Genomic DNA, 24,439 nt, shown 5'->3' with positions numbered 1-24,439 from the left:
TCGTAGTTTATGATGCTTTAGCCAGACCGCCCCCGGCGCCCCTGATGCCCCCCTGCCCACCCTGTCGCCAGGCCGGTGGGGGGCCGGTTTTTGCTGCACTCACGATATCAGTCAATTGATTCTTTACGATCGTCTTCTCGCCAGCGTCTGCCTGCAGCGTTGAGCTGAAAGATGAAGCTAAACTGCAACGAAACAGTAAAACCCCCCAAAACGAAACACACAGACACACACACACACGCAGGCTATCAATCGAACGATAAAGACGTCTCTGTCTCGGAGTCGCGACCTAAACGAGAACCAGTTCTCTAACTGACCGTGATGCAGAAACAGAACCGAAGAGGGAGCGACAGACACAGAGAGAGCGAGAGATAGGGGACGGTTAGACGGCCGAAAAAAATGGTGTGCATAAAGTTGGACATCTTATGGTGGTGGGCACAGATAGCACGAGTCAGCCTGCAGTCAATCGATCGACGCCGACTCCCATCGAGGGCTCGTTGCGGGAGTCAAAAGTGACGTGCAAAATATGTGCCCAAAATAAAGTGTCCTCCCCCGTCCGTCTCTCTCTCTCTCTCTGTTTCGTTTTTTTTCACTGTCTAGCACCGGTGACCTTGAAATATTTTTTGCTCCCCTGTCCAGCCCCAGACGGGTGATTCCTCCCGCGACTGGGTCGGTTGAATCGAGCTAAGCTCTAGACAGTGACGTGACATGGTTTACTCTGTTCTTCGCCATCTTCGCCACCTTCGCCAACAACAACAACAACATTGCCGGTCCCGCCGAGGCCCGAATTTTATTTATTTTATTGAATTTGCATCGACGGAAGTTTGACGGTCGTCGACGCGCAGGATATTTGTCTGGTGTTTGGGGGTGTTTTTGGCTGATTTAATATTTCGTAAATCGCTTTTTGCTTGAGGTGGGTTCCACCTTTCAGATGTGATTTCGAATGTACATGATTTATGGATAGTTAGTTTGTAACAACATTGAACTGTTTTGAATGTGGCAAAAAATTGGGAATGGCTTATGAGAATGATCTCATGTCTCGTGGTACGTTTATTGTAGATGATTTTATTATTGACGGACTAATGTGCTAGTCGTATATAAAATGCTAGTGACGGACTAATGTGCTAGTCGTATGTGCTACTAGTATATAAAATATTCTGTAAGGTAATCAGTTTGTATGATCTGCATTCAACTCGTGATGATCAGCTAGTTATGCAAAGGTTTAACATGTTTGAAGTTGTCTGCCATCCAGCTTTTGCGATGGATGTTTCACTCATCAACATCAAATTGTGCTAACTATGTTCTGGTATGTAATTTTAGTTTTTCACCATCAGTTCATTAATGAAATTCATTATCCCATACACGAATATATCTGTAATGCTGTGCGACCACAGCGATAGTGAAAAATCAATAGCTCTCTATGTTTCTGGGTTCTGTTAATCAGATCAGTATATGATTAGAGCGAAAATATCGATCAGATTGTGGCGACACAGATACCATAAATAAAATGATATCTAAGCTGGAACTGGATCTGAAACTAATCTGCAAAATGACCGTTCATTTGAAATTCATTCCATGCGATATCTTGAAAAACGATAACTGTGAGACACCAGTTCCACCAATCCGGCCTTCTGTCCGACCGGGTGGATCGGGAACAGTAATTAATTAATCTTATCTTCTTGTAGTCAATCGCCTTCAAACAGTTGCCACTTGCGCTACCGATCCAAAACGGTTATCAATTACAGCTATCTTCAACATCTCACTTCACTTTACGGGAGCACTACTTCGGCGAGTGTGAAACCACCGGTCCCATCGGCGAGTGTCACCGGCGGACCAAATCATTATGCTAATCAGACTGCAGATACAGAGAGAGAGAAGGAGAGAGAGCAGCGAAAGGAGTACTTGCCCCATAACGTAACTAATTATTTAATATATTATTTCGCACCTAAAGTCACTTCATAAACCATCGCCATAATTTGAACATGGCAATCGGAGGCCAATTATGCTGCCACCGGCGTACACATCGTGTTTCGCGCGAGTGAAATAGCTCACTGACGCGTCCTGACGCATATGGCAGCGGGCGGTTTCGTTTTCCAACCAGTCGTCGGCCACTCTCTGGCCCCTGGGCAATTTGTTTTAAATTAACGGTTAGCCGGCCGTCCAGTATCGGTGCCCCCGGGGGCCTTAGCCGGCCCGTTTGTCGGGCCCCGCGATGCCCCACTAGCCAGCCTGTAAGCCCCGGTTGGAATTTGAATAAATAAATCGAACATCGGAGACATGGCGTTATGCAATTATCGCGCCGGGTATCGCGCGGCCGGCCCCAAGCTATCAGCTATCTGGTACCTCGCGCTGATACCGGCGCGTGGAATGTGTGAATATTAAGAAAACAAATATAGACGATAAAAATGAAAAACCAACCGGACACCGGAAAGACCGGTTCCCCGGTCGGAGTAGTTGGCCAAACAATTATTCTAATCATCGGCCCCCGGCCCCGACGGCTGCTGGGAGCTGCTTGGGAGTGTGTTTTTATTGCCGTTAGCGATTAGCGAGAGGCGACTTAACGAAACTGGAAACTCCCCTCGGGCCCGGCCGGGGTCCCGTCCGCCGGTCTCGCCCCGAGAAGATTGCAATATGCATTTTGCAGCAGGGTGCAGCCCAAACGGAGAACGAAACGCACTTCAAAGTTGTTACTGCGGACTGTTTGACCCACCGGAGAACCGGAGATTGGGAAAGCTGGGGGCCTCAAATCATAAACTAAAACACCGCGATTCGCCATCTTGCGATGCGGGCAAAGATCATCATCTTCACCGTTCGGCCAAACAAAGTAACCGTCGCCCAGAATTCCGTTCTACGCGACGCGAAATCGGTGCGTCCGGTGCGCCCTTGCGAGCCACCACCGGAAATCGTTCGTCACATACCGATAAACATCTCGTTTTTTGAGGTTTGCTCATTAAAAAGGTGATAGCTCCCCTGTTGCGATGAAGAAACAAAACTAAAGTCATTCGAGAATCGACCACCGACCACCGTAAAACATGACCGGTTGCCGGTTGCAACCGGGACCAGCCCAGCCGGGCGGGAGTTGCTAATGTGCCAGCCAATAAACGGCTGACGGGTGAAAAAAAACTCCTCCAGCGATGCACAGAACGCTGAAACGGCTGAAGCACGGGAATTAACGGTCTGCTTAACTGCTGCGAACGCGTCCTTGTGGAGGCTTGTCGCAGCCCAAAAACTGCCATTAAACTCCGCGGTGGTCCGGGCAGGCAAATGACTACACGACTCCGAGCGGCTTCTGGTTTTGCGCAGACCGAAGTTTAAGGAGGGCACCACCGGAGGTCTCACCGGTTTTTTTTTTGTAGGGCCTTTCAAGACTTTTTTTTCATTCTGGCGTTGATGGGATCAGACTTTGTTGCCACAACTCTGCTCACTGCCTGACGCTGATGTTGTCTACCAAGTAGGTCTCCTTGTTACCCGCAATTTTTGACTAAATTTGTACTAAAACAGTACTAAAGTCTATCAGTGTAGAAGGGTAGTTTATTAAGAAAACCCATGCAATGCTAAAGGCTACAAAACACCCCCTGACGTTCAGACCGATCTCGCCCCAATCCCGAGACAGTGTTCGACACAATCTCTTAGGTGACCATGTGTTCGAGCAACGAGCCTTCCGGCCCGCTTGCCGAAGGACTTTGCTTAGCAATTTAGAGTTAACATCAATACACGTCGGGCGTGTGTAGACTTCCATGACTCGTTACGCTCGTTACTTGTGTAGAGTTTTTTGCTCCCCGGATTCAACCTAATGAGGTTGACTGGCGCTGCTTTCGTGCACTACTTTACTCAAGCATAAATCATCTGGAGAAATTGCTTACTCCACCGTTAAACGAGAAGTAACAGTCCCTTCTGGGAAGCGGGCCAACGCGGGCCATCGTCAACCGGAACCGCCGAGGCCGAGGAGTAACCCAAGTAACCCGAGCCACCTGTTGCTATCGTGTAGTACTCTTCGCTGAACTCAATTTACTACGAAACCCCGCCCACGGCACTCGCCACACGCCACCCCACGCCACGCGTACGGCGAGCATAGGCAAACATAATTTACTCATCACCCTGTCAATACACTAACGAACACACATATGCGGCCAGCAACCCGCAGGAGCGAGGAGCGCATAACCGCAGCGGGTTGGTGCACCCATTGACTTACTCTGCAGCTTCCCGACGACGACGTCGGGCGAGCATCGATTTTTCTCGCTAACTTCGCGTGCTGCCCCGCAACGCAAACCCCCCTGACACCCGCCCGTTCGTGAAAGTGCGATGCCAGTCAATCTGCATCTCGCGTTGCCCTCACTCGAAACTCAATTTACTACGCTCGAGAGCCGTTCGTTCAACTCGATCACGGAGGGCGCGGTGGCGTAGGGCACACACAAAAAGTGCATCCAGCGAGACCCACGACCCCGCACCCCCGAGACCCCTTGAGTGCCACCGGGGCCCCCCTGGGGTACACGGTTTGTGCATAACCCCGATCCTATTACGGTACACACACACACGGTAGCTGACCGGCTTCGGTACAGAGACTGCGTCTGTAAGCCATCTGCAGCAGCAGCACGGAAAGTGGATCAATTCCGCCCGACGGCCGGCTCGGCGGGAAAAGTGGCTGGGAAATGTCCATTTCCCGATTCCGATTACTGGAATCGAACATAACAAACGTTTCAAGCGACACTTTAGTCGGGATGGGATTTTAAGCTTCGGAATAACTTACTGTCAGACGAGATGTTTTTTATGAAAAAAAATCAAAAGTGTAGCATCGGGGAAGCAATTTGTTTCAAGGCCGTTATTTGTTTCCGATTGAATTAAATGGTTCAATTAAATATGAACGACTTAAACAATTGCCGGTCAATCGAGAACAGTTGTTGAGTGATAGAGCTCTAGTGACCTCCACAAAAGCACTGCTCCTTATGAACTAAGAAGCTTTCTACGAAGCACAAAATTATCCAACTCTTTTATTCACGTGAATCTGAAAGGTTCACTTCTCCACTAATTTCGTCCGGAGGTTTCACAACTGTGAACGGTTACAGTTATCGCCTTCACGCCTTCACGTGTGTAACGCGGCAGGTGAAAAAAAAAACAGAATAAACCCGAATCAGGCACTCCAGTTCCAGCCGGTCCGCCAGATCCGCCGGAGAGTGGTAGGAAAAAAAATCAATTCCTATCGCGCCCGTACACGTCGGTTTGCACGTTCGCGAAGGTAGTCGTCCTTACCCAGTGCGCGCGACAACATCGAACCTGCATATGCTGCACGAAGGTTTGCGCTAAAATACCAGCTCACTTTCACATCGCGGATTGCGACAAGACCGAAAGCAACCCAACGCCCAACCCAGAATCGATCGCTACCGTTCGCAGGACACGGTACACGGGCTGCTGAAAGATGTATCACACTCGCTAATGCAATATTGTGTAAGCTTTCGCCCGTTCCCTAGCTCGGTGCCAGCGGACGGACGGAGTGCATTCGAATAAGCTTCGGTACCTCCATTAGCGGCGCTGCAAATCCTCTGTCAAATAATAAATGAAAAGCGCAGCCGTCGGAGTCGGAGTGTCCTTGTTGTCCGGCTCAAACGAGCGTCCGGCCCAAGTATGAGGCGTTTAATTATCACCCGTTCGTCTTATCGGGTAGCATCGGGCAACTTAGTATTCACTGCCCAGCGCACGTCCGATGGTTTTGATGAAATCGCCTTTAATCGCCACTCCAGTGTTTGATGTTGCAGAACCAATAGAAAGCCCGGTCGGTGTCGGAAACGGTGGCGGAAAAAAGTGCAACACACCATTAAGATGCAGGTGGTGCATCGGAAGGTGCATCGTCCGGCCGATCGATCCCCGTTCGGACCGATCGTGCTTCGTGGGTTTTTCTTGGCTTTTCTCGGCGCGCTCTTCGCTGGCCCGCGGTTCGCCCGGGGTCGCCATTCTTGGTCAATCATTATTAAATTTTCCACGCGCCACGCCGATGAAGCTAATTTAATTTCTCAGTTCCCCGACGTGTCGACAATCAGCTCGGGGGCCGCACGGAACACGTGACACCGTGCGGCGTGGTGCGGACTGGCATAACTGGCGGTGGCAGTAAAAAAACCCGATCCGTCTAATCTTGGACGCTGGCGCTGGGAATCGGGCCCGAGGCGGGGCCGTAATGCCTCCATTGAGATAGCTTAATGGAGAGCGGACCTCTGCTGCACCGGACTCGCTGTGCGATGCTGGCTGCTCACAATGTGCACTTATGGCTTAAATTGCACCGAGATTGCAAACCATCCACTTGGGCCCGCCACACAGAGAGAGAGAGAGAGACGCCGAGAGCAGTCCTGCCCTAGAGGAGCGAAAAAGAAAAGCACGCCACAGCATCGTTCGACGTCCTAGAAGTGGCGCGACGAAACGCGTGCCTTGGCGCGCAATGCAAGTGCAATGTGTTGCAGTTGCAATTTAGAGTGTAAAGGCCAGGACACCTACAGTACTCCCTGTCCGCTACCGAGACCGAAGAGCATCATTACTGTTGCTGCTGCTGCTGCTGTGCGCCAGCTGTTGATGCTGCTGCCACCGCCACCTCACGCGGAATCCATCCATCGTTCGTTCGTCTGCCGCCACCGCGTCGCAGATTATTATTGAGTTGTACTTTTCCAATTATGATGTCTATAATAACCAACAAAAGAATGAGACGGCCGCCACCGTCGCCGAGACCCCGGAGGATCCACACACACACACACCAGGATGACAATGCCACCGCTGCCACCGCTGCCTCCGCTGCTACTGTTGATGATGATGAGGTTGATGATAATGATTATACTGTTGATGTTGATTACACTGATTGAGTACCGGGGATCCGGGGAAGCCTCGCGGTATCAGTTTACATCATTGTCGTCCGTCCGGCCGCAATCGGTGGCGCTGGTGGGAACTTAATTAAAACCAATTTCCTTGTGCGCGGAGAAATAGTGTTCCGGGGGTGCGCCAGAGTTGCCACTCTGGTTGTTGGCACCCTTGCTACTAGGGACCGCAGCCGGATTATGCCATTTGCGGATTGGTTCCGCGCGCGGCGAAAGCACCTTTCGCTTACGGCTCGATCAAGGACTTGGGTGTAGTTTGTACTGACTGAAGCCGAGTCCGAATGCCACTCGTTTGAAGACTTAGCCTCGTTTTTACTTTGGAAACGTACCAAAGGGTCTCCGATTCTAGGCTCTAAACCTTCTTTAAATGCATTACTGTCAGCATCCTTCCGAAAGGAAATCCTATTGTGAGTTCCCAATCGTACTTTCTGCTTTATTGTTCGACTTTGATTAAGCAAAGTCAAAATAAAATAAATGATTGTTCAGAAGAATACAGAATCTTACCTGGGTTAGCTAAATATTAGAAAAAAAACATTTAAAAAGAATATGACGCACTTTCAGATGATCTGTTATCAGTCTGACAGTTTTTTTCTTAGAAGAATGGACTGGACCATATATTTATTAAATTTACTTAAAAGTTAACTTAATCTAACTCAACAATATTAACCTAAAGAGACATGTAGCAATCCATCTACTACTGGATAGTCTTCTTCCGGGCTAGCTCGGCTGTGCATAATCGGCATAATTTTGCGGTGAACACCGATAATTTGAAAGGAGTGTTTGATGGAGCAATAAATAACATTCTACCAACGTCCTATGATCCTTGTCTTAGGACTCCCACAGAACAACCCACACAAACTCTAGCGAGGTGACAAACCGGCAGGCCGTCCGCTGGTCGGTTTACGGTTTTTCAATCGGTTTCTTATGCATCCTTTCAGCTGCACTCCAGTGCAACGCACAATCAAACCCGAAAACGTTTCCACGTACCAGACAGCGACGATCGACAGGTTCCACGTAATGGTCAATAAAGCTTCGATTTTTATGCTTTCTCTCTCTCTCTCTCTCTCTCTGTCGCTCGATCTGTTGACTCTCTCTGCTGTGAGGCTTCGTTGCGAGCCATCTACACCCATATGGCATATCAATAAACCGTCGGCCGAAGCAACCGATCAAACCGCTTCCAAACAGGCAGGCAGCAGTGATTTGCGCGAAAAACAAAACCAAACCCCCTACTCGACCCCCGGCCGGCCGAGGATCCTTTGGGCGCGCTAAGCTGTGCATTAACATTCCACTAACAATTGATGATTTGTCGATTAGCTCGTAAATCTTGCGACGGCAATTGTTGTCCGTTCGGAGCCCGTGGATTCCAGTCAATTACCGAGGCTTCGCTGCCAGGCTGGCGGTGTCACAGTCACACCGTCAGCCAAAACTTTGCCCGACGGCCATTTGTCTGCGCTGCGCCGTGGGTCGAAATTGATTTCGGGCTCGGGCTGCTGGCCACTGGCTCCTCCCACGGCGGTTCAACGTCGGTCAAAAAATTATTAGGTAGCATAAACATTACTCTTTACGGTTTAACGTCATCGTGGACGCGGCCGCGGACAGTGCTTTTCAATTAATTTATGACACCGAGCACAGCGCTCCGTTCCACTGGCTAATGTTGCGATGATGAATTTAAATTTCATTTTAATGAATTTGTGGCGCATTCGCTGGCGGCGGCGGCCAGCGAACTCGGGCGAACGCGAGAAAGTAACAGAATGCCGAAAAAAGGTACGCATTCGGTGGTTGGTAGATTGGAAGGGAAAAATGCCACAAACAAGGGGAGTAAAACCAAAAACAAGGATGCAACGAAATGGCGCAAATGCAAAAAAGGAGAAGCGGAGCGCCGAAAGTGCATCCATAACGAGGCTCATAAAACGGTGATCGATGCGACGTCGTTCGGTGCGTCGAACATTCGCGCGTCGCGTCGGAACGATCATCGTCTTGCGTTGTGCCCTTTCGACCACTCGGCACACTCGGCGCATAAAGAGCATGAAAAAGCGGAGACACCAAAAGTGAACCGTTCCGTGGTCCGACCGGTGCCCGATGTATTTGCGCACGGACGTGACACGCATCGCGCAGCAACACGGACACCTCGGGAGCCCGGGTTCAGCCCTCGGAGTCGACGTTTGATGCACCGGACTGCCGACGAATGCATCATTTTGACACAGTGGCCAACGTAGCGTCCGCGTTTAACGGCTAGCGTAAGGCGTAAGTTATCTGTTTATCCCTTGCGGCCATGCTGTCGGTGTCTTTTTCTCACTACTTCGCAAACGCCAAGCGTCCCTGGTGTCGTTTCGACCCACAAGCAGCATAGCCCGCCCCAGGGAGAGGGAGTGTTCCGTTCGGCAGTTCAATGCAATCGATAATGCATTACGATTCATCGGGGATTAACAGTAAATTGCTTTCGGTGCGTGCCAGCGATGGTAACGTGCGTAAAGTGCTTTGCGCTATTAACGGACGACAAAATAATGTATCACTTTTTATGTTTATAATGTGTTCTTTCTCGTATTTTCGTTAAAACACGCCAGGCGCCTCCATCGAACCGGGCCCCCGTGGGATGTGGAGATGTGGACGCTTTTGTCCGACAAATTGTGCACAGACCTCATTCTTCACTTTCTGGAAGATTAATTGGTCGGCCAATTAATTGGCATTGTCGGCCTTGATTAATTGGTCGGCCTGTTAATATCTAATTAGAAGAATATGTAGATTAGAAGAATATGTTAAATATGTGGATTTTTCCGATGCCTTTACTATCGCATATATAAAAATGAATGTCTATTCGCTCCAATTGCATAGTGCGTGTTCCACTATAGCTTGCATATAATTTTCCATTAGTTAATTAATTATTAATGGTTGGAGTTATAATTATTTATTTTGTACTTTGTAATGGTACTCGACTTACCATAAAAATATTGATGAAGAACATCGAAGCCACCATTTTAATGGAAAGTATAATGGGGAAGATGTACTATTACGCCGAATTCCAATCTGACCGATGGATTTGCCCTTTGAATTGAAATGTCCTGCTCACCAGCTGGAAGGTCGTCATTTGTATTTGTATGCACCTGGACGAAAAATCAAAAATCTACCAGCAATAAATGCCAACGTAAAAATGCCAACGTAGTCAACTGTCAACGTTTAATAAATGCCAACGTAGTCAACTGTCACTCTAATAATATGACCAAAATAAATACACCAAAATATGACCTCGCGCTAGATACAGCTAGAAGACTCACAAAAAAGAGCTGATAAATCATAAAACAAGGCTCACGATGGGTGTTAATATAACTTGCGAACATCATGTTATTAAATTGAAAGGCAAATCCTAGATTTATTTGATTATTATGCATTGCACCATTAAATCGTTAGTACGGTAAGTTCTAAGGAAAATGATTTGTAATGTAACAATCAATTTGACGCAAATTTAAAACGACAGCAACGCAACATGTCGCAAGCAAATGGCCGCCGCCGGTAAACCACAGCAAGCCGTCAAATATCGTCATCACACCGGAGCCGCCTGAGGGTGCGCTGGTCTGCGTCCTTTTTTGGGACTTTCACTTCGGCAAATGACTAACTTGCGACACGTTTGGGGGCACCGCGACGGCGACTGACGAAGTTCCCCAGAGCGTCTGCAAAGTTTTTGGGCCGTACGCATTCGCCGCCGGCTTTCTAATTGAAATCGTGCACACCAAGGGCCGTTCCAGACTTGGTTTACACACCAACTTTAAGACATTGTCGAGCCTTTTGGCAGCAACGTGGCGGGCTCCGGGTACTCTGCACTTTAAAAAGCCGCACGAAAAAGGGCGTTCGGTTTCGATGCTCAGCTGAAACCCCCACCACCGCTGTTTGATCCGTTCTTCGAAAGTTTTGTCGGGACCTTTTGGCTCCACGCGATCAGATCAGGCTTTGTTAAGGAAGAGACATAATTTATCAGCAAATTGTGTTGGCAAATTTTGACACATTCGGAATCATTAGTTCGTACGGAGCGCGCCGAGCTACGCACGACCACGCGGAAGGTTGAAACTTTTAACTTCGTACCGGCGGCCCGAAGCCCGAGCATGGCTTGGGATCCGCCACGGCTAAACCGTGCCGAAAAACCGAAGCACGGTGCAAGTCGAACGGCGACAGCCGACAGTGGCGAGCCGGCGAGAGCAACATTAAATATGATTGATGACGATTCGCACTTTGAGTGATGCCCGACGTCGACGACGTCGGCTGATGGTGGATGATGGGCAGAGCATAACGGTTTCTTTCGCGTTCGCATGACCGCGAGACGCACGCGTCTCGACATCTGCGAATATATGCGAATATATGCAAATCTGCATGCCGCCGCACAGACCGCTAATGGTGCGCACATTATCATGAATTAGGTCTAAAAAATGGTCTCCCTATCGATCATTTAGCGAAGATTTGTACGCGCCTGCCTGCGTACGCGCTCTCTCTCTCTCGCTGCGTAATGAGCTCGTCGAGCCGCTGCCTTAAAAGGCGCCGAATGGGAGGAAAAAAACCCGTCATCCCTTCCGCGCTTCCTCGGAAGCGAACGCGCCGCGCGCGTTTGGCGGCGAAATAATGATCTCCAATCGTGCGGCGGCCGGCTTGGGCTTTTCATCGTTCGATAATTAAATCATATTCGATGTAATGAAATTATGGCGCCCGTTCACCGCGCCAGTTGCATAGCGATCATTTTCTCCCGCCTGGCCCGGAGCGCGGAATGTTCTCGCGCGGTGTCGCGAAGGTGCCCTAATTGAACCTTCAATCATCATACCGTTCCACATGCGTTGTGCGTCGTGTTACATATGTAATCGGTCAATCGTAAACATTGTGAGCTTATGGTCCGAACCCGACGCGGACGCGCATTCGATAAATTATTAATAAGCCGAGGCACGCCCGGCGTATCCTTTGCGGTGCCAGTTTGGGAAAGTGGCGGATGCGGACTGCACCGTGGCCAGCGAGTGCTTGCACTGTTTAATCGAACCCTGCGCCACGTTGCGCAATCGCTATCGAGTTTCTCTGACTCACGCGCTGTGCTGGATGTTTTCTTCAAAATATTTCTACTTCGTTTGCTGCCTTCGGTCGCTAATTGAAAGCTGGTTCACTTGCCAGCCGCGCACTTGCCAAGACCTACCAGAGGGCCACGCCAAGACACCAACCGTGGCAACCATCATTAGTTTTGCCATTAATTGACATCGTTCGGGGGATAAAAACCCATTTTTCAAACAATTAACCTTGACAGACCGTGCGCCTCCACCGGTGCGGTGGCACGTAAACCTCACGAAACGTTCTGGGGTGGTGGCAGCAAAAAAACCGGCATGGGCGACAAGGGAGAAAATGAATTAAGCCGACTGATGGCGGGGTGATGGGATGACAGTTACTGCGGTCGTGGCTTTGGCCAAACAACTTTTCCCACCCAGTTGCGGTTGCGTCCACCGCACTCGGATTGCCGCCGGTCGGTCGGTGAGCGATCAAATTAATTAAACGTGAAGTCACTCTTAATGGGTGCCGATCGATATGCTGTGCCATGCCGAAGCCATGCCGATGCCGCTGGGTGGTCGAAACGGGAACCGTTGACACCTTCGGTACGCTCCAATTATTCTACCATTCACTTGCCGGCGCGATCCGCTTCGGGGCCAGAACCGCGAAGGCAATCGCAAGTTTCCAGCGAGCAGACACACACCCGACCGAGAGCCGATTCCGATTGCGAAACCGAACCCAGCAAGACGATTTAGTGTGCAAACCACGGCGGTTTGACACTAGTTTTCCATTCGAGATCTTACTAGGCGCTACGCAGCGCGTTCAGTGATCGACGATAACGCTCCTGGATTAATCACATGCACATGGGAATGAAACGGCATTTTAAATTGGTGACCTTTTCCAATATCCGCCCGCCCGGGAGTTGAGCGTGGCACAGCAATAAACGTTTACCCGCATCATCAGCGTCGTAGAATGCAAAATAATGGCATCCCTTCACGGCATCGGTAGACACCGGAAAGAGCCCGTCATAGATCGCGCGGCGCATAAATCGTAGCGATCAACGAGTGTAGGGCACTCCATTCCGCCATTATGCGCGATCGATCGCGGTTCCCGAAGGGTTCGTAAGATTAATGAGCCATTGTGCCACAGGTTCCACCGATTGCCTGGCTGATCGAAAACAAGACATTTTCATCTATAATTGCGTCCCGCGTTGTGAGAAAAATCCCTGGCGCTGAGTAGAAAACCGGGACCAGCCGGTGGGATGGCCAGCGGAATCGGAGCAGCATCACACGCACCGATTGCGGTTGGCTAGATGAGCCCGTAACGGGTTTCCGAGAAGAGCCGCATCATGCTGGTACTTCAAAATCAACCGGCCGACCGGAAAGCCTTCCTTAAAAAATAAATTGGAAAGTCTGTACGTTCCCTTTTCCGAAGCTAAGCGTTTTGAAAGTAGGAAGTGTTGAATGAGAAAGCAACACCGCTACCTAACGATCCGATCGATGATTATTATTCTTGACTCGCATTGGATTGGATTCAGTCCTTTTTGAAAGAAAATTTCCAGAAAACCTCAGAATCCTTACAAATAAAAGATGAAAATTTCTGTATAGTAGAAAAACAGCAACCAAACTATAAATAGTGTTCTCAAACAGTAATCATACTAGTCGAGAAATTACTCCACTTAATGACTTACAAAGAACTCAATAGAAGCGTTGCAAGTCAGACAGTTGTAAACGACAACATATTTTGGTGAAATTCACAATAACCCTGGAACAAAGAAGACCATGGAGCTAAGTCACAAAGAGATCCATCGAGTTCAGTTAGTGGCTTCGACCAGGTTATGTTCTATGACACTTTCGGGTGGCCAATTTTTCTTCTATTTGCATGTTCATTTTACAATTTTGTCCATTTGATCATGGCCATTTTACTTCCTGTTTATTGTATTAGATCCTTGTCCTTGTCTTGTCCTCGAAACATTTTACAGCTTACTTGCTCTATTAAATTGCTTAGTTTGCTGTGTTCTGTTATTTACTGTACCCGGTTTTCCTTATTCCTTGTTTCGTGGCATCTTAAAAACCCTAAGTTCAATCCTCGCCTTCTCAACGTATACAGAAACGAAAAATAGCTTTCTTATGCAGTATTAGACAACAAAATGCTGAAAACAAAGTAAATGATACTCAACGGCAGTCTATACGGCAATCTCTCACAGCTTTTTCAACTTCATTCTTTATTAAACTTCAACAACTTTAGTCGAATGATGGTTGAGAGTGTTAAAATTTATTCGGCCCCATTGGAAAAAAACAGTATAAAATAGGGGAAAATTCTTCAATAGCGATCTACAAACGATTGCCACGGTCACCGCCGTTCTACCGAGAACCGATCCGACGGCCGTGCGTCGGATAGTTAATTTGCTTTAGATCTTATAAATAATGTACGCTACCGCGCGCCACGACCGTGTATGTCATGATCTATCCATTTACGTAACCGACGCTCCGACGGCCATTGCGCTCCATCGACTTCAATCAAACCGACAGTCGCAGGACGACGTCTCGTGCGAATATGACACCGACCCACGGCGGGTGGTTCACACGAAACCCAATCCGTCTCGTTGCATAGCACCGTGCGCCTCAGCGAGGTGCAGCTTCGCGCGATGCACTTCGCGCGATGCACTTTGCACGACCGCGCCGACCGCCGCGCCGTTGCCATGTGCAGCTAATTGATCTCAATATCTATTGCGCTTCATTTATGATTTCACTATTTTCAATCAAACAATCATCGCTGGGAACCCGAGCGGCCGTGTGGGAACGCGCGCTACGGGCGACCGACCTGTTGCCACCGGTCGGTTGCCATGGAGGACGACGTGGCGCTACGTTGATTGCATTGGCCCCCCTCGCACCCCACTTCACGCACCACAGCCCTTTTGCGCTAGACACCAAAATAACGTCTCTATTTGCATGCTTCGCCCGACGCAGCCGGTACCTGTTGGTTGCGGCGCAACGGACCTTCCGGCAAGTGCAGTCAGCTGTTCGCCCGGAATGTGACGCGCGAAAGCTGCTGCGGCGGCGGCGGTGGGAAAGGATTCAGCGAAAAGGACATTTCGGACGTGGCACTGTTCTTCATCAACGCGTTCAACGACGGCATGGCGTGCGCTTCGTGTTTAGGTGAGTTCACTCCGGGTCGAGCCTCGGTAACGGTCCGCTATTTATAACGCCGCCATTTTCATCGTGTTAGGCATTTTGGCGGCACCCCAGACCAATGCGCTCAACGCCAATGTTGAACAACACAAGGGTTGACAGATTGTTTATTACACCAAAGCAGTATTTTCACTTCAGTAAGAGGCGGATGATTTTATTGCGTTATTCGAAAACATCCTGTTTCGATGAACCCTTTCACTATATTAGATCAGCAAACCACACAATAGAAATTTAAATGAAACGTTTGATTTTATTGTTGCACAGTTACGTACCTGGTAATCATTTTCTACCAGTTTTAGGTCCTGCACTATTGTTTCAACCTTTGGATAATTGTTTAGATGATAATTTAATAAAATTTAACGCCGTAGGCTTCTGGAACAAACTTGAAAGCTTTAAAGTGTTGCTCTAATTACATGTTTGGCTGCTAATCGGGAATCGGAAACCAAAAGAAATGGCGGCTCAACCAATTTGGGAGACTTCGTTTGAATAATTGTTTGCTTCTGTTTGCCGTAGATACGTGCGAGCGGTCAAAGTGCGGTGTGGACAAGCGGTGCGTGATGCGCCACAATCGTCCCAAGTGCATCTGTGCACCGGCGTGCACCAAGCAGCTGCACAAGGGCCCGAAGCGCAAGGGCCGTGTGCAGTCGGTGGCGCCCACCGCAGCACCGACCCCCACGGAGGGTGACGAGGAGCAGCAGCACCACCCGCTGCTACCCGGGTCAGCGCATCATCATCACCCCCACCAACAGCATCACCAGCAGAACATCAAGGTGATCAATCTGAGCGAGAGCCAACGCAATCGGCGCCAATATTTTGCCGACGACGGTGGCCGGCGGCGGGCCCCGTTCGCGGTCAGTGCCCGGCAGCTCCGCTTCACCGACACCCGGCCCCGCCACCCGGCAGCCCCGGTCGGGAAGGGGGTGGTGAAGAAGAAGAAGAAGAAGTCTAGTGACCTAAGTGATCACCCGAGCCAAAGAGGAACTGGAAGCGCGGGCCCGAAGCATAATTTATTGGAATCTGTGACATTAGCGAGTAGCAGTAGTAGCAGTGTCGGTGGCGGTGCATCCGTTGGTGTTGGTCCGGATAGTCATAGTGCCGGCAGCAGCAGCAGCATCGGCAGTAGTAGTAGTAGTAAAGACAGTAGTAGTAGTAGTGCAAGTAGTATTATTCGTAGTCAATCACAGACCCGAGCGAAGCAGCCGGCGCCGGCGCCGAACTGCACTTCCGTGACACCGGGAGGGGTTGCTGCAGGCTGCAGTGCGGTGCCACCCACCACCACCCACTGGTCCGACGGCGACCGGGTGGTGCTTCTGCAGCCCTCCGAACCCACCAAACGGGGCCACGCTTCCACCACGCCACGGCGGCACCGCAAGAAGGCGTTGCAAGCGGTTCCGGCCGTCGCCGGAAATCAGACAGCAACCGTCGCCCCGCCGGTTGCGCCCTCCCACCGACCAGCGCCGACACCGTTCGTGGCGTTCGGCAAACCGAAACTGTTGCGCCCACCGAAGGACCCGAAACCCGCAGCGCCAGGCGGCAAGCGGAACGACACCGCCATGGCACGAGTGGCGCGCCGGGAGCCCCAATATCTGGATGATCTGTTCGTCGTCGACAGTCACGTACGGCGTCGGGATCCCTGGCTGCCGCCCGTGGACGACTACTGGGGGAACGAAATTACGGTAGGTGGCGTAGGCTGATAGTTCTCGGACATCTAATTTAATTGAGCCCGAAATTCGATCTCAATCGCTTTCATCTACGAGACCATTCATTGTTGAGGTCTTTCATAAACACACATCAACGCCAGTTCGCAGTGCCATTAATAAGCTCCGAGGTTGTAGCTCCGTAATAAGTAGGAACAACCGTGGGAAGTTTGCTATATTCATTTCGTTTGAGTCCTGCGAACATAATCAGATTCGAAATTTTGCAAGTTTGCAGTTTGCAAGTAATCCACAAGCACAAATCCTTTCGCATCCCACAAAACTGATGCTAACACATTATTGGACGATTTCTTGCCGATAAAATGTCCATTCGAATACGATTTTGGTCCATGGTTAGCTAATGCGGCACCTATTTCGCACACAGCTTTCTGAAACCCAATACTTTAGTCAAAACATTACTTGCACTGCACAATGAGATGCCTAGGCATTGTACTAAATTTCTTTCAGTCATTTTCCAATACGATATTCTGTATTTTTCCTACGAGTTCAGGTGTTGTTATTATTTTCGGACGTCCTAGACGAGGTTCGTTTTCAAGACTTGTACGACCACGTTCAAATTGAGCAACCCATCTTTCTACAGTACTAATTGAATGCAAAGAGTTCTTGCATACTTTCAACATTTGTTCAGAAATTTCCTTTGGTTTCAAACCTTAAAAAATAAAAGTTCAATCACTGCACGATACGTGATTTTTCCATTACTGGCTTATAAACAAAGATTGAAGTGAATCTTCACATACGTTTATATGAAGAGTGTATCAACATAACAAACAAATTAGGTAAGCATCAGCGCCCTCTGTTACTGAAGCTCAAGTCTTATTGAACAGCCTGGTACATAGATGGTCATCTGTTTCAACCTTTTGTCAGGTTTTAGCTTTATCAGTTTTCCACTCCTAAACACCTTACGATCGACTTATTTCTTTGCTTAAATAGTTCGTACCAATAGTTTCAGGGATTACGGAAATCGCCAGAGTACTGATAGGCATAATTTCGCTTTCTTGGAAGTGTAACTGGAACTTTGACTTCGCCACAGAGCCTCCCGTGCTGCAACTCTATTTACGATGCTTCATGATGCAACACTCAATAGAATCGGAAGGCAAATCAATGTACTAACTTCCTTAGCCTATTTGTAGCCAAATAGATCGTAGATCCTTCTTACAGTGACGAGGTTGGCATTAGAAAACCTATTTTAATATGAAGTGAAGTGAAGGCCCTTATATTAACGTTGGTTCAACATTCTACATTAGTTCAGTGGTTTAGCGGTGTCAGGTAGATAATGTTCATGAGACAGTTTTAACATAAGGCACGCAGATATACATTTGTAAACTCCACACTGAATTTTAAAAATCTATTTCCATACTCCGAAACCCTTCTCATTAAGCCTTTGTTCGATCCGTTTCAGCACCACACCGGCTTCTACAACCCGGTCTGCGGCAGCGACGGAAAAACGTACAAGACGGAGTGTCAGCTGAAGAAGCGGGCCTGCCGCCAGGAGCTGACGTCGCTGATGGTTGCCTACAAAGGACACTGTCAAAGTAAGTGGTTGGTAACGCACTTCGCTAGGGGAAACTCGAAACACAGCCCGCCGCCCGGTTGATTGTTGATTCGCCACATGATCGAACCCGGGGAAGGGCCTTTCAGTGGAGACCTTAATTTGGTCACCGTCCTTTCGAAGTCATCATCCATCATGCGCGCTCGGCGTTGATGCTGCCAATGCTGCTAGAGTTTCCCAGAACTCCGTGCGCGTTGCTTTCGCAACGCACAGGGCTCGAAGGCGCCTGTGGATGTGCCTGAAATCGCTAATGTGGCCGGTAATCCTTTTGCGCGCGACGACGGTCACCATTAAAATCCGCGGCCCAAACGCGGTGCGCATAGAAGATGTGATGTGATACAGTTTTGCAGCGTGCGTGCAACAATCCTTGGCGCGCTCTAATTGCCGGCCTCGCTCCGAGAGGGTCGCCTGAGAAAAGACCCTTTCACAGTGCATTCCAGCGAGTTGACATTCCGTTTCGCGTGCGCGTGCGGCCAGTGTAGCAGAGTCACGCGCCACACACCGGAACAGGTTGCTTTTAAATGAATGGAGAAATTTATTGCATCGATACCGCCGATAATTGGAGTGAAATGCGACACGGACTGACGGATGGTTTCTGCGAACCGGCAATTAGTGTACAGCTGGCTGGCTGGTGGGAGGGGAAAACTCCGCGCTGCGAAGGTTGCCGACATCAAACCACGACGCATCAACATCGGCAACAACCTCCAACAACCACGGCGACCACGGCCGGTTCCGCTCGTCCGGATGACGGAACACATCGGCACCTTGTCGCCATTTCGAAACGGCTCGGATGTTGCGTGCGCTCCGCGAGCTCTGTTTAATCTCAAGGAAGTCACCCTCATTGCCACCGTGCGCTGCTGCCGTTTTGAGTCGTAAATACCACACTGCACTGATTTATTTTTGTACCGTCCATCAACCCCGCGGTCGCAAACCGTCCGCTGAGCGTGATGCATCTTTCGATTATGTTTATGCTCTCGCCGCGGCACACACGGCTGAGCGACTACCTTCTCGATCTCGATTTATTTGTTCACGTCCGCGAACTCCATTCGCTACGATCAGATCCTCGCTGTAATCCTGGCCCCACCGCAAGTTGATTATTATTGTTTCGCTCTCGCGCTGCGTAATGTCAGGAAGCGGTGAGCATATTTACCTTTGCTACCCATCCAGAGCCCCCAGCGGTGGTTAGTGCCGGGGCCTAATTGCACCGCCAGCGGGATTAACGATCGCACCGCTCCTTGGTACTCATCCGTGTGTGTGCATGCTTGGTAAATTGGTTCATGGCACTGCAACATCATGATTCCATGCGCTTCACCGTGCCGTGGGCTTCGCGCAGGTGATGATCGGAGCGACGGACCCTTTGTCAAAGTGACTTTGACCTGTGCCGAGGCTACTCGAAAGCTCGTAATTAGCAGTGACGGAAAAACCGGCCATAAATCCACCGCAGATTGCTGGTGGCGGATGCAAACGTGAGGTCAAAGGCGCAACGTCATCAACGGTGCAACCGCATAGAGAAATGTATGGGTAGCCTGTACAGAGAGTGGTATAAGGCTCAAAAGGGTGCATACTATTTCACGATTTCTTCAAGCTTGCAGTTAAGAAGAGAAAGCTACCCGTTAGTAGCTCTGTATCTGTATGTGGCCCTTCCATTCATCTTCTTTTTCTGCCGGCCGCTCCGACCGCCGTCGAACGGTCTTGAGCTGTCAATGTTACGGAAAACTATTCCGTTCTAATTTATATAAAAGAGTAAAGCCATTTTATTCTGTATGTGTGATATCGAAGGCCCCACGCCACGTTTTATGACCTTACGTGCAACATTTATGAATGGAGCACATAAATTAAACAAATGTACGGTAATCCGGCAAACGAAAATGGCCGCTTACGGCCACCCCGAAAACCCGGCACGCCGTTCGCATATTAATTTAGCGCAACGACGTTCATTGCGGTACAGTTTGTGGTTGCGCAATCCCGCGGCTTAACCTTGCGCACGGCGCGCGTATCTTGAAGCGCACTCTGCAACGCCACGCCAGTGTTCTACATTCACTCCCGCCCGTAATGTTCCGCCGATCGAAGCGATATCGCACGCTTCGATACGGGACAGTGTCAACCCACCCCCCGTCGGTTACTTTCACTCCGCAGGATAAAGCCTTCCTCTAGGGGAAGGCCACGTAAAAAACCGCAACAACCGATTTTTGGCAAGCGACACTCCGCCGTTAAGACATCTTATCCGTCCGCCAGGCCCTTTCACGTTTTCACCACTTTGGTCGGATAATGTCGCTCGCCCATTGCCTCGCGAATACGCCCGGGTACCAGACCTGGTGCCACTCATCAGCGGCTTGACTTTTGGCACACGCCTCGGACCACCTAATGATTACCGCGCGTTTTCGAGTGGTCAAAAGAGAAACGCGAAGTCGGAGTCAAACCTCCGTCGGGGGCTGCTGCTCGGTCACGGATCGTTTGCGTTTCGGTGCGGTGTCAAGCGCAACCCACCGCGATCCGAGATGTATTTTCACACCATAGGCCATTTGAAATGTACTCTAACTCTATCGATCTCTTTCGCTCCCTGTCTCGTTCTACGCAGCATCCTGTAAGTTTGTCAACTGCCCGGACGACAAGCGGTGCGTCGAGGACCAGAACGCGGCCCCACACTGTGTGTCCTGCGGTACGGTGGCCGAGTGTCGGGCGGCGGACCGATCGCCGAAGGCGACGGTCTGCGGCACGGACGGGCTCACCTACCCGAATGTCTGCGAGCTGAAGCGCCAGGCGTGTCTCATTGGCCGTGCCATTCCTGTCGCATACCGAGGGCGCTGCAACGGTAAGTATCGAGAGAAACAGTAGTGGTGTCGAAGTCGGTTCGGTTTTGGGGGATTTCCGACGGTTTTTGCCTGTGGAACCCAGTCAGCAACAGTATTGGCAACCAGAAAACGCTGTCCGACCGAAGCCACCACCAAGCCTTTCACGGCTCGGCATTTGGTTCTCGATCCAGTGTGAGATCGAATCATTTGGTATGAGATTCAACTAAAATTAATAAGTTGTGTAAATGAAAAAGCAAAACAATTTCGAACAAGTTCGACAACACGTGTGATTTTTGTTTCCATTATTGATGTAGTTCATAATTATTACTAGCACTAGTATTACTGTACTCAAGTTGATGGCGCTGTCAGGGTTAGAACTGATGTCTTTTGCATAGAAACCGACCTAGGGATCACCTAATACGGTCCATCATCAGCTGATATGGTGACTGTGCAAGATTGCCGCGGATGTATCGGGAGGTCCTTGAGAATCATGTCAATTTCCAATTGATTGTCTCAAAACTGAAATGGTAAAAATGGTGTAGCTAGTGACTTACTTTTGGTCATTTCTTTAAAACCCACTTGGAACTGATTCACAAAATGATGAAAATCAGAGACACTATATTGTTTTAAAACAACATTCTTTACAAATGGAGTTGTGGACCAACGATAAAAAATTGACCGTTTTTTGGAAGAAAACAAGATTCGCTTTGAATCCGATCGGTGCGGTCGCGGAGGTGGCCATGGTCACCGTCAATGTATCGGCTAGTGGTGGTTATTGAACGATCGCTCTCCACACCCTTTCTGTCTGTTGCGCTGCCCACAAATGGCCCCATTTAACGCAGCTCCACCCATTTGGCCACCATTTCGGGGCCGACGAAGATGACGACGTCGAAGCCGACGAAGATCCTCGCCGTTGGCGCCTCCGGACGAGCGCTGAAGTGGATAATAAAAAAATAAAATATACATGTTTATGCTTACTAAATGTATATCTCGTGCACACACGCATGCACCGGGGGCAGAAATAATGGGCCCCGCACGCAAAAGTGCAAAAAGTGTCAAAACAAGATTTTAAATTACCGCAGCACACGCGCGTCGCGTCGCGGTGCGTAAGCTACGCGCGTGCATCGCGCGCGACGCTTCGCGCGCCTCGAAGGTGCAGTCGGGCTGAACGGGCGTGAGCGTGTGCATTAACCGTTTCAGGTTTTGTTGTTTTTTTTTCGCCTCAGTTTCGTTTCGTGTCTCGTGTTGCCGCGTGCGTGCCGCCGTTGACACTGACCGCCGGTGACGACGACAGCGGCGGCCGGCGGCTTTTTATCGGTGACTCACTTGCACACGCCCCCAGGATCGGGCAGTGAGGAAGACCAACAAGTCTGCCGGTTGCAAGTGCATTAATGCAAGCGCCCCGGGAAGCGGGAGAACCGCATGACCCTAGATTGCCCCCTGCATGGCCCACTCCCGGGGCGGGCAAGAGGTTTAAGTTCGTCCTCGAAGCTATTAGCAGCTCGTCCGTTTTCGGACCACGCGCGTACGGGAGCCATTTGTTTCCCGGCGCGCTACCGCGCTTTGTTGAGGAGTTTCTGCAGTGGCAGAGAGTAAGTGGCAGACGAGCATAAATTGTGTGTCGGAAATTATGGCCCAACCCAATTTGATGGCTTGCTGTGCTGTGTTCGAAATGATGTCCCAGTGTCCGACACTTTATCAGCGTTCGGTAGCAAACCGTTCGGTGTTCGAAGCTCCAACATTGTTGCGTCTATTTTCAAAAATTGATTTAAAAATGTGTGTCTTCTAAAATGAGCTTATTTTCTCGAAAAACACGTAAAACACTAACGTGACTCTAACATTACCGTAGAACAGAGGGTAAAGTTCCTACTGACAAAACAAATTCAGTCGAAGGAAGAAAAGCTTAAATTGTTAGAAAAGAAAAAGATGAAAACAGCTAGCAGCAGAAAACTGAGACCAAACCTTCATCATGATGTGTTGGGATCCATGAAAAACAACAGAGAAGGCAAAACAAGCATAAGTAAAATGACATCTATAATTAAAATATTTAAACGACGATCTATTCAAAATTAAAATTCAAAGGTTGGAGTTGTAAAAACAATGAAAGTTCCATGCAAATTCTTCATTTTCGTATTTTACTTCACTACAAAGTGTAGAATTAATCCATTCTAACTGCTTGTGGCTCCAAAAATCGGAAGGATCAGGAGAGAAAGTATTTTTCACATTTAACCAACAGAACCACGCGGTTCGTGGTAAAACTCCATACCACTTGTCTAGAAGAGTTGTGAACCGAATTGCGGCCCGCTTATCGCTACCCTGATTTATCACTCACGTGGTTCTCTGGACTTCGCGAAACTTTACAATCACTCACCCAAACTGGAGCAGCCGAGTTTGCCCATTGGGCCAAACCTAAAACAAAGGTCGTGTTGTTGCCCCACACATGATCGGAGCAGTGCGGAAGGCCCGTTTCCTTGCCATAAATTTTATTGGCCTCCGCGAGCTCCACCAGCCGGAGCGATGCAGCAGCAGCAACGATTTCCGACCTGCCCGAGGCCCAACAGCAACATGCCGGTGCATCGGAGGAGGGCCAGAAGTTAATTATCGTTCGCACGTTCCGACGATGCATTTGTGGTTTCTTCGTTTCGATTTTTTCGCCGCCTCTCGGCTTCTTCGTGCGCGGTTAGATCTCTTCCGAAAAACCTCGAGCACGGCCCTGGCTTCGATGCTTCGCTTGTGCCGATACGCAAACAGCTGCTGCCGCCCGGTTGGGGCGTTGTTGAGGCCACCGGAAGCCAGTGGGCCACGAACGGGAGGCTTCCGAAACCGAAACGAACGGGGCTGCGTGCTGCTACGGTTACGTTTCACGGCTCGGGCAGGGGCCGAACGAGGGTCCCTACCCTGCCGTTAACGCCCTTGCCCTTTGCCGTGGCCCTTTCGGTCGGTTCGCGCAGGGCTATCAATTAGAAGGCGATTGCGTTGCAAAATGCAATCAAACTTTGATCAAACTCTGCGGCGCGGGAGGCGCCTGCCGATGGCCAGTGCAGGCCAGTGCAGGCTTCCATGCAGACCAGCAACGGCAACTCGGAAGCAATTGACGTAAACGTAGACGGACAGAATTGGGTCGACGGGCGCGCGAGTTTGATGAGCTCGGACGGACGACCGTTTCCCGTTCGGCACCAAGGTGCTGAGGTATTTTCTGTTTGACTTTTCACCAAGCATTACTTTTATTAACAGTTTTTTGTTCTCTGTGAAAGACTCACATCCGTTTCCGATTCGTTGATTGTTGCATTTGATTTTAGCACTTGTTAGCACGACAGTTGTCGATGTCGGACAAGAT

At 49.6% G+C, this 24,439-nt stretch overlaps 1 protein-coding gene across 1 annotated transcript in view; it reads left to right on the top strand.

Moving 5' to 3' along the window:
• LOC128266910 (uncharacterized) overlaps positions 1 to 24,439 on the top strand; it is a 57,131-nt gene that overhangs the window by 14,820 nt on the left and 17,872 nt on the right. The window contains exons 2-6 of the mRNA XM_053003699.1: positions 14,825 to 15,028; positions 15,560 to 16,119; positions 16,243 to 16,722; positions 18,161 to 18,293; positions 20,889 to 21,122. Coding sequence (XP_052859659.1) covers positions 14,825 to 15,028; positions 15,560 to 16,119; positions 16,243 to 16,722; positions 18,161 to 18,293; positions 20,889 to 21,122 — 1,611 coding nt within the window. The remainder of the gene's footprint in view (positions 1 to 14,824; positions 15,029 to 15,559; positions 16,120 to 16,242; positions 16,723 to 18,160; positions 18,294 to 20,888; positions 21,123 to 24,439) is intronic.

This window comes from Anopheles cruzii, chromosome 2 (assembly GCF_943734635.1).
Source record: "Anopheles cruzii chromosome 2, idAnoCruzAS_RS32_06, whole genome shotgun sequence".
Classification (NCBI taxonomy): Eukaryota; Metazoa; Arthropoda; class Insecta; order Diptera; family Culicidae; genus Anopheles; species Anopheles cruzii.
The sequence above is the reverse complement of the archived record's forward strand: the minus strand, read 5'-3'. Positions and strand labels throughout refer to the sequence as shown.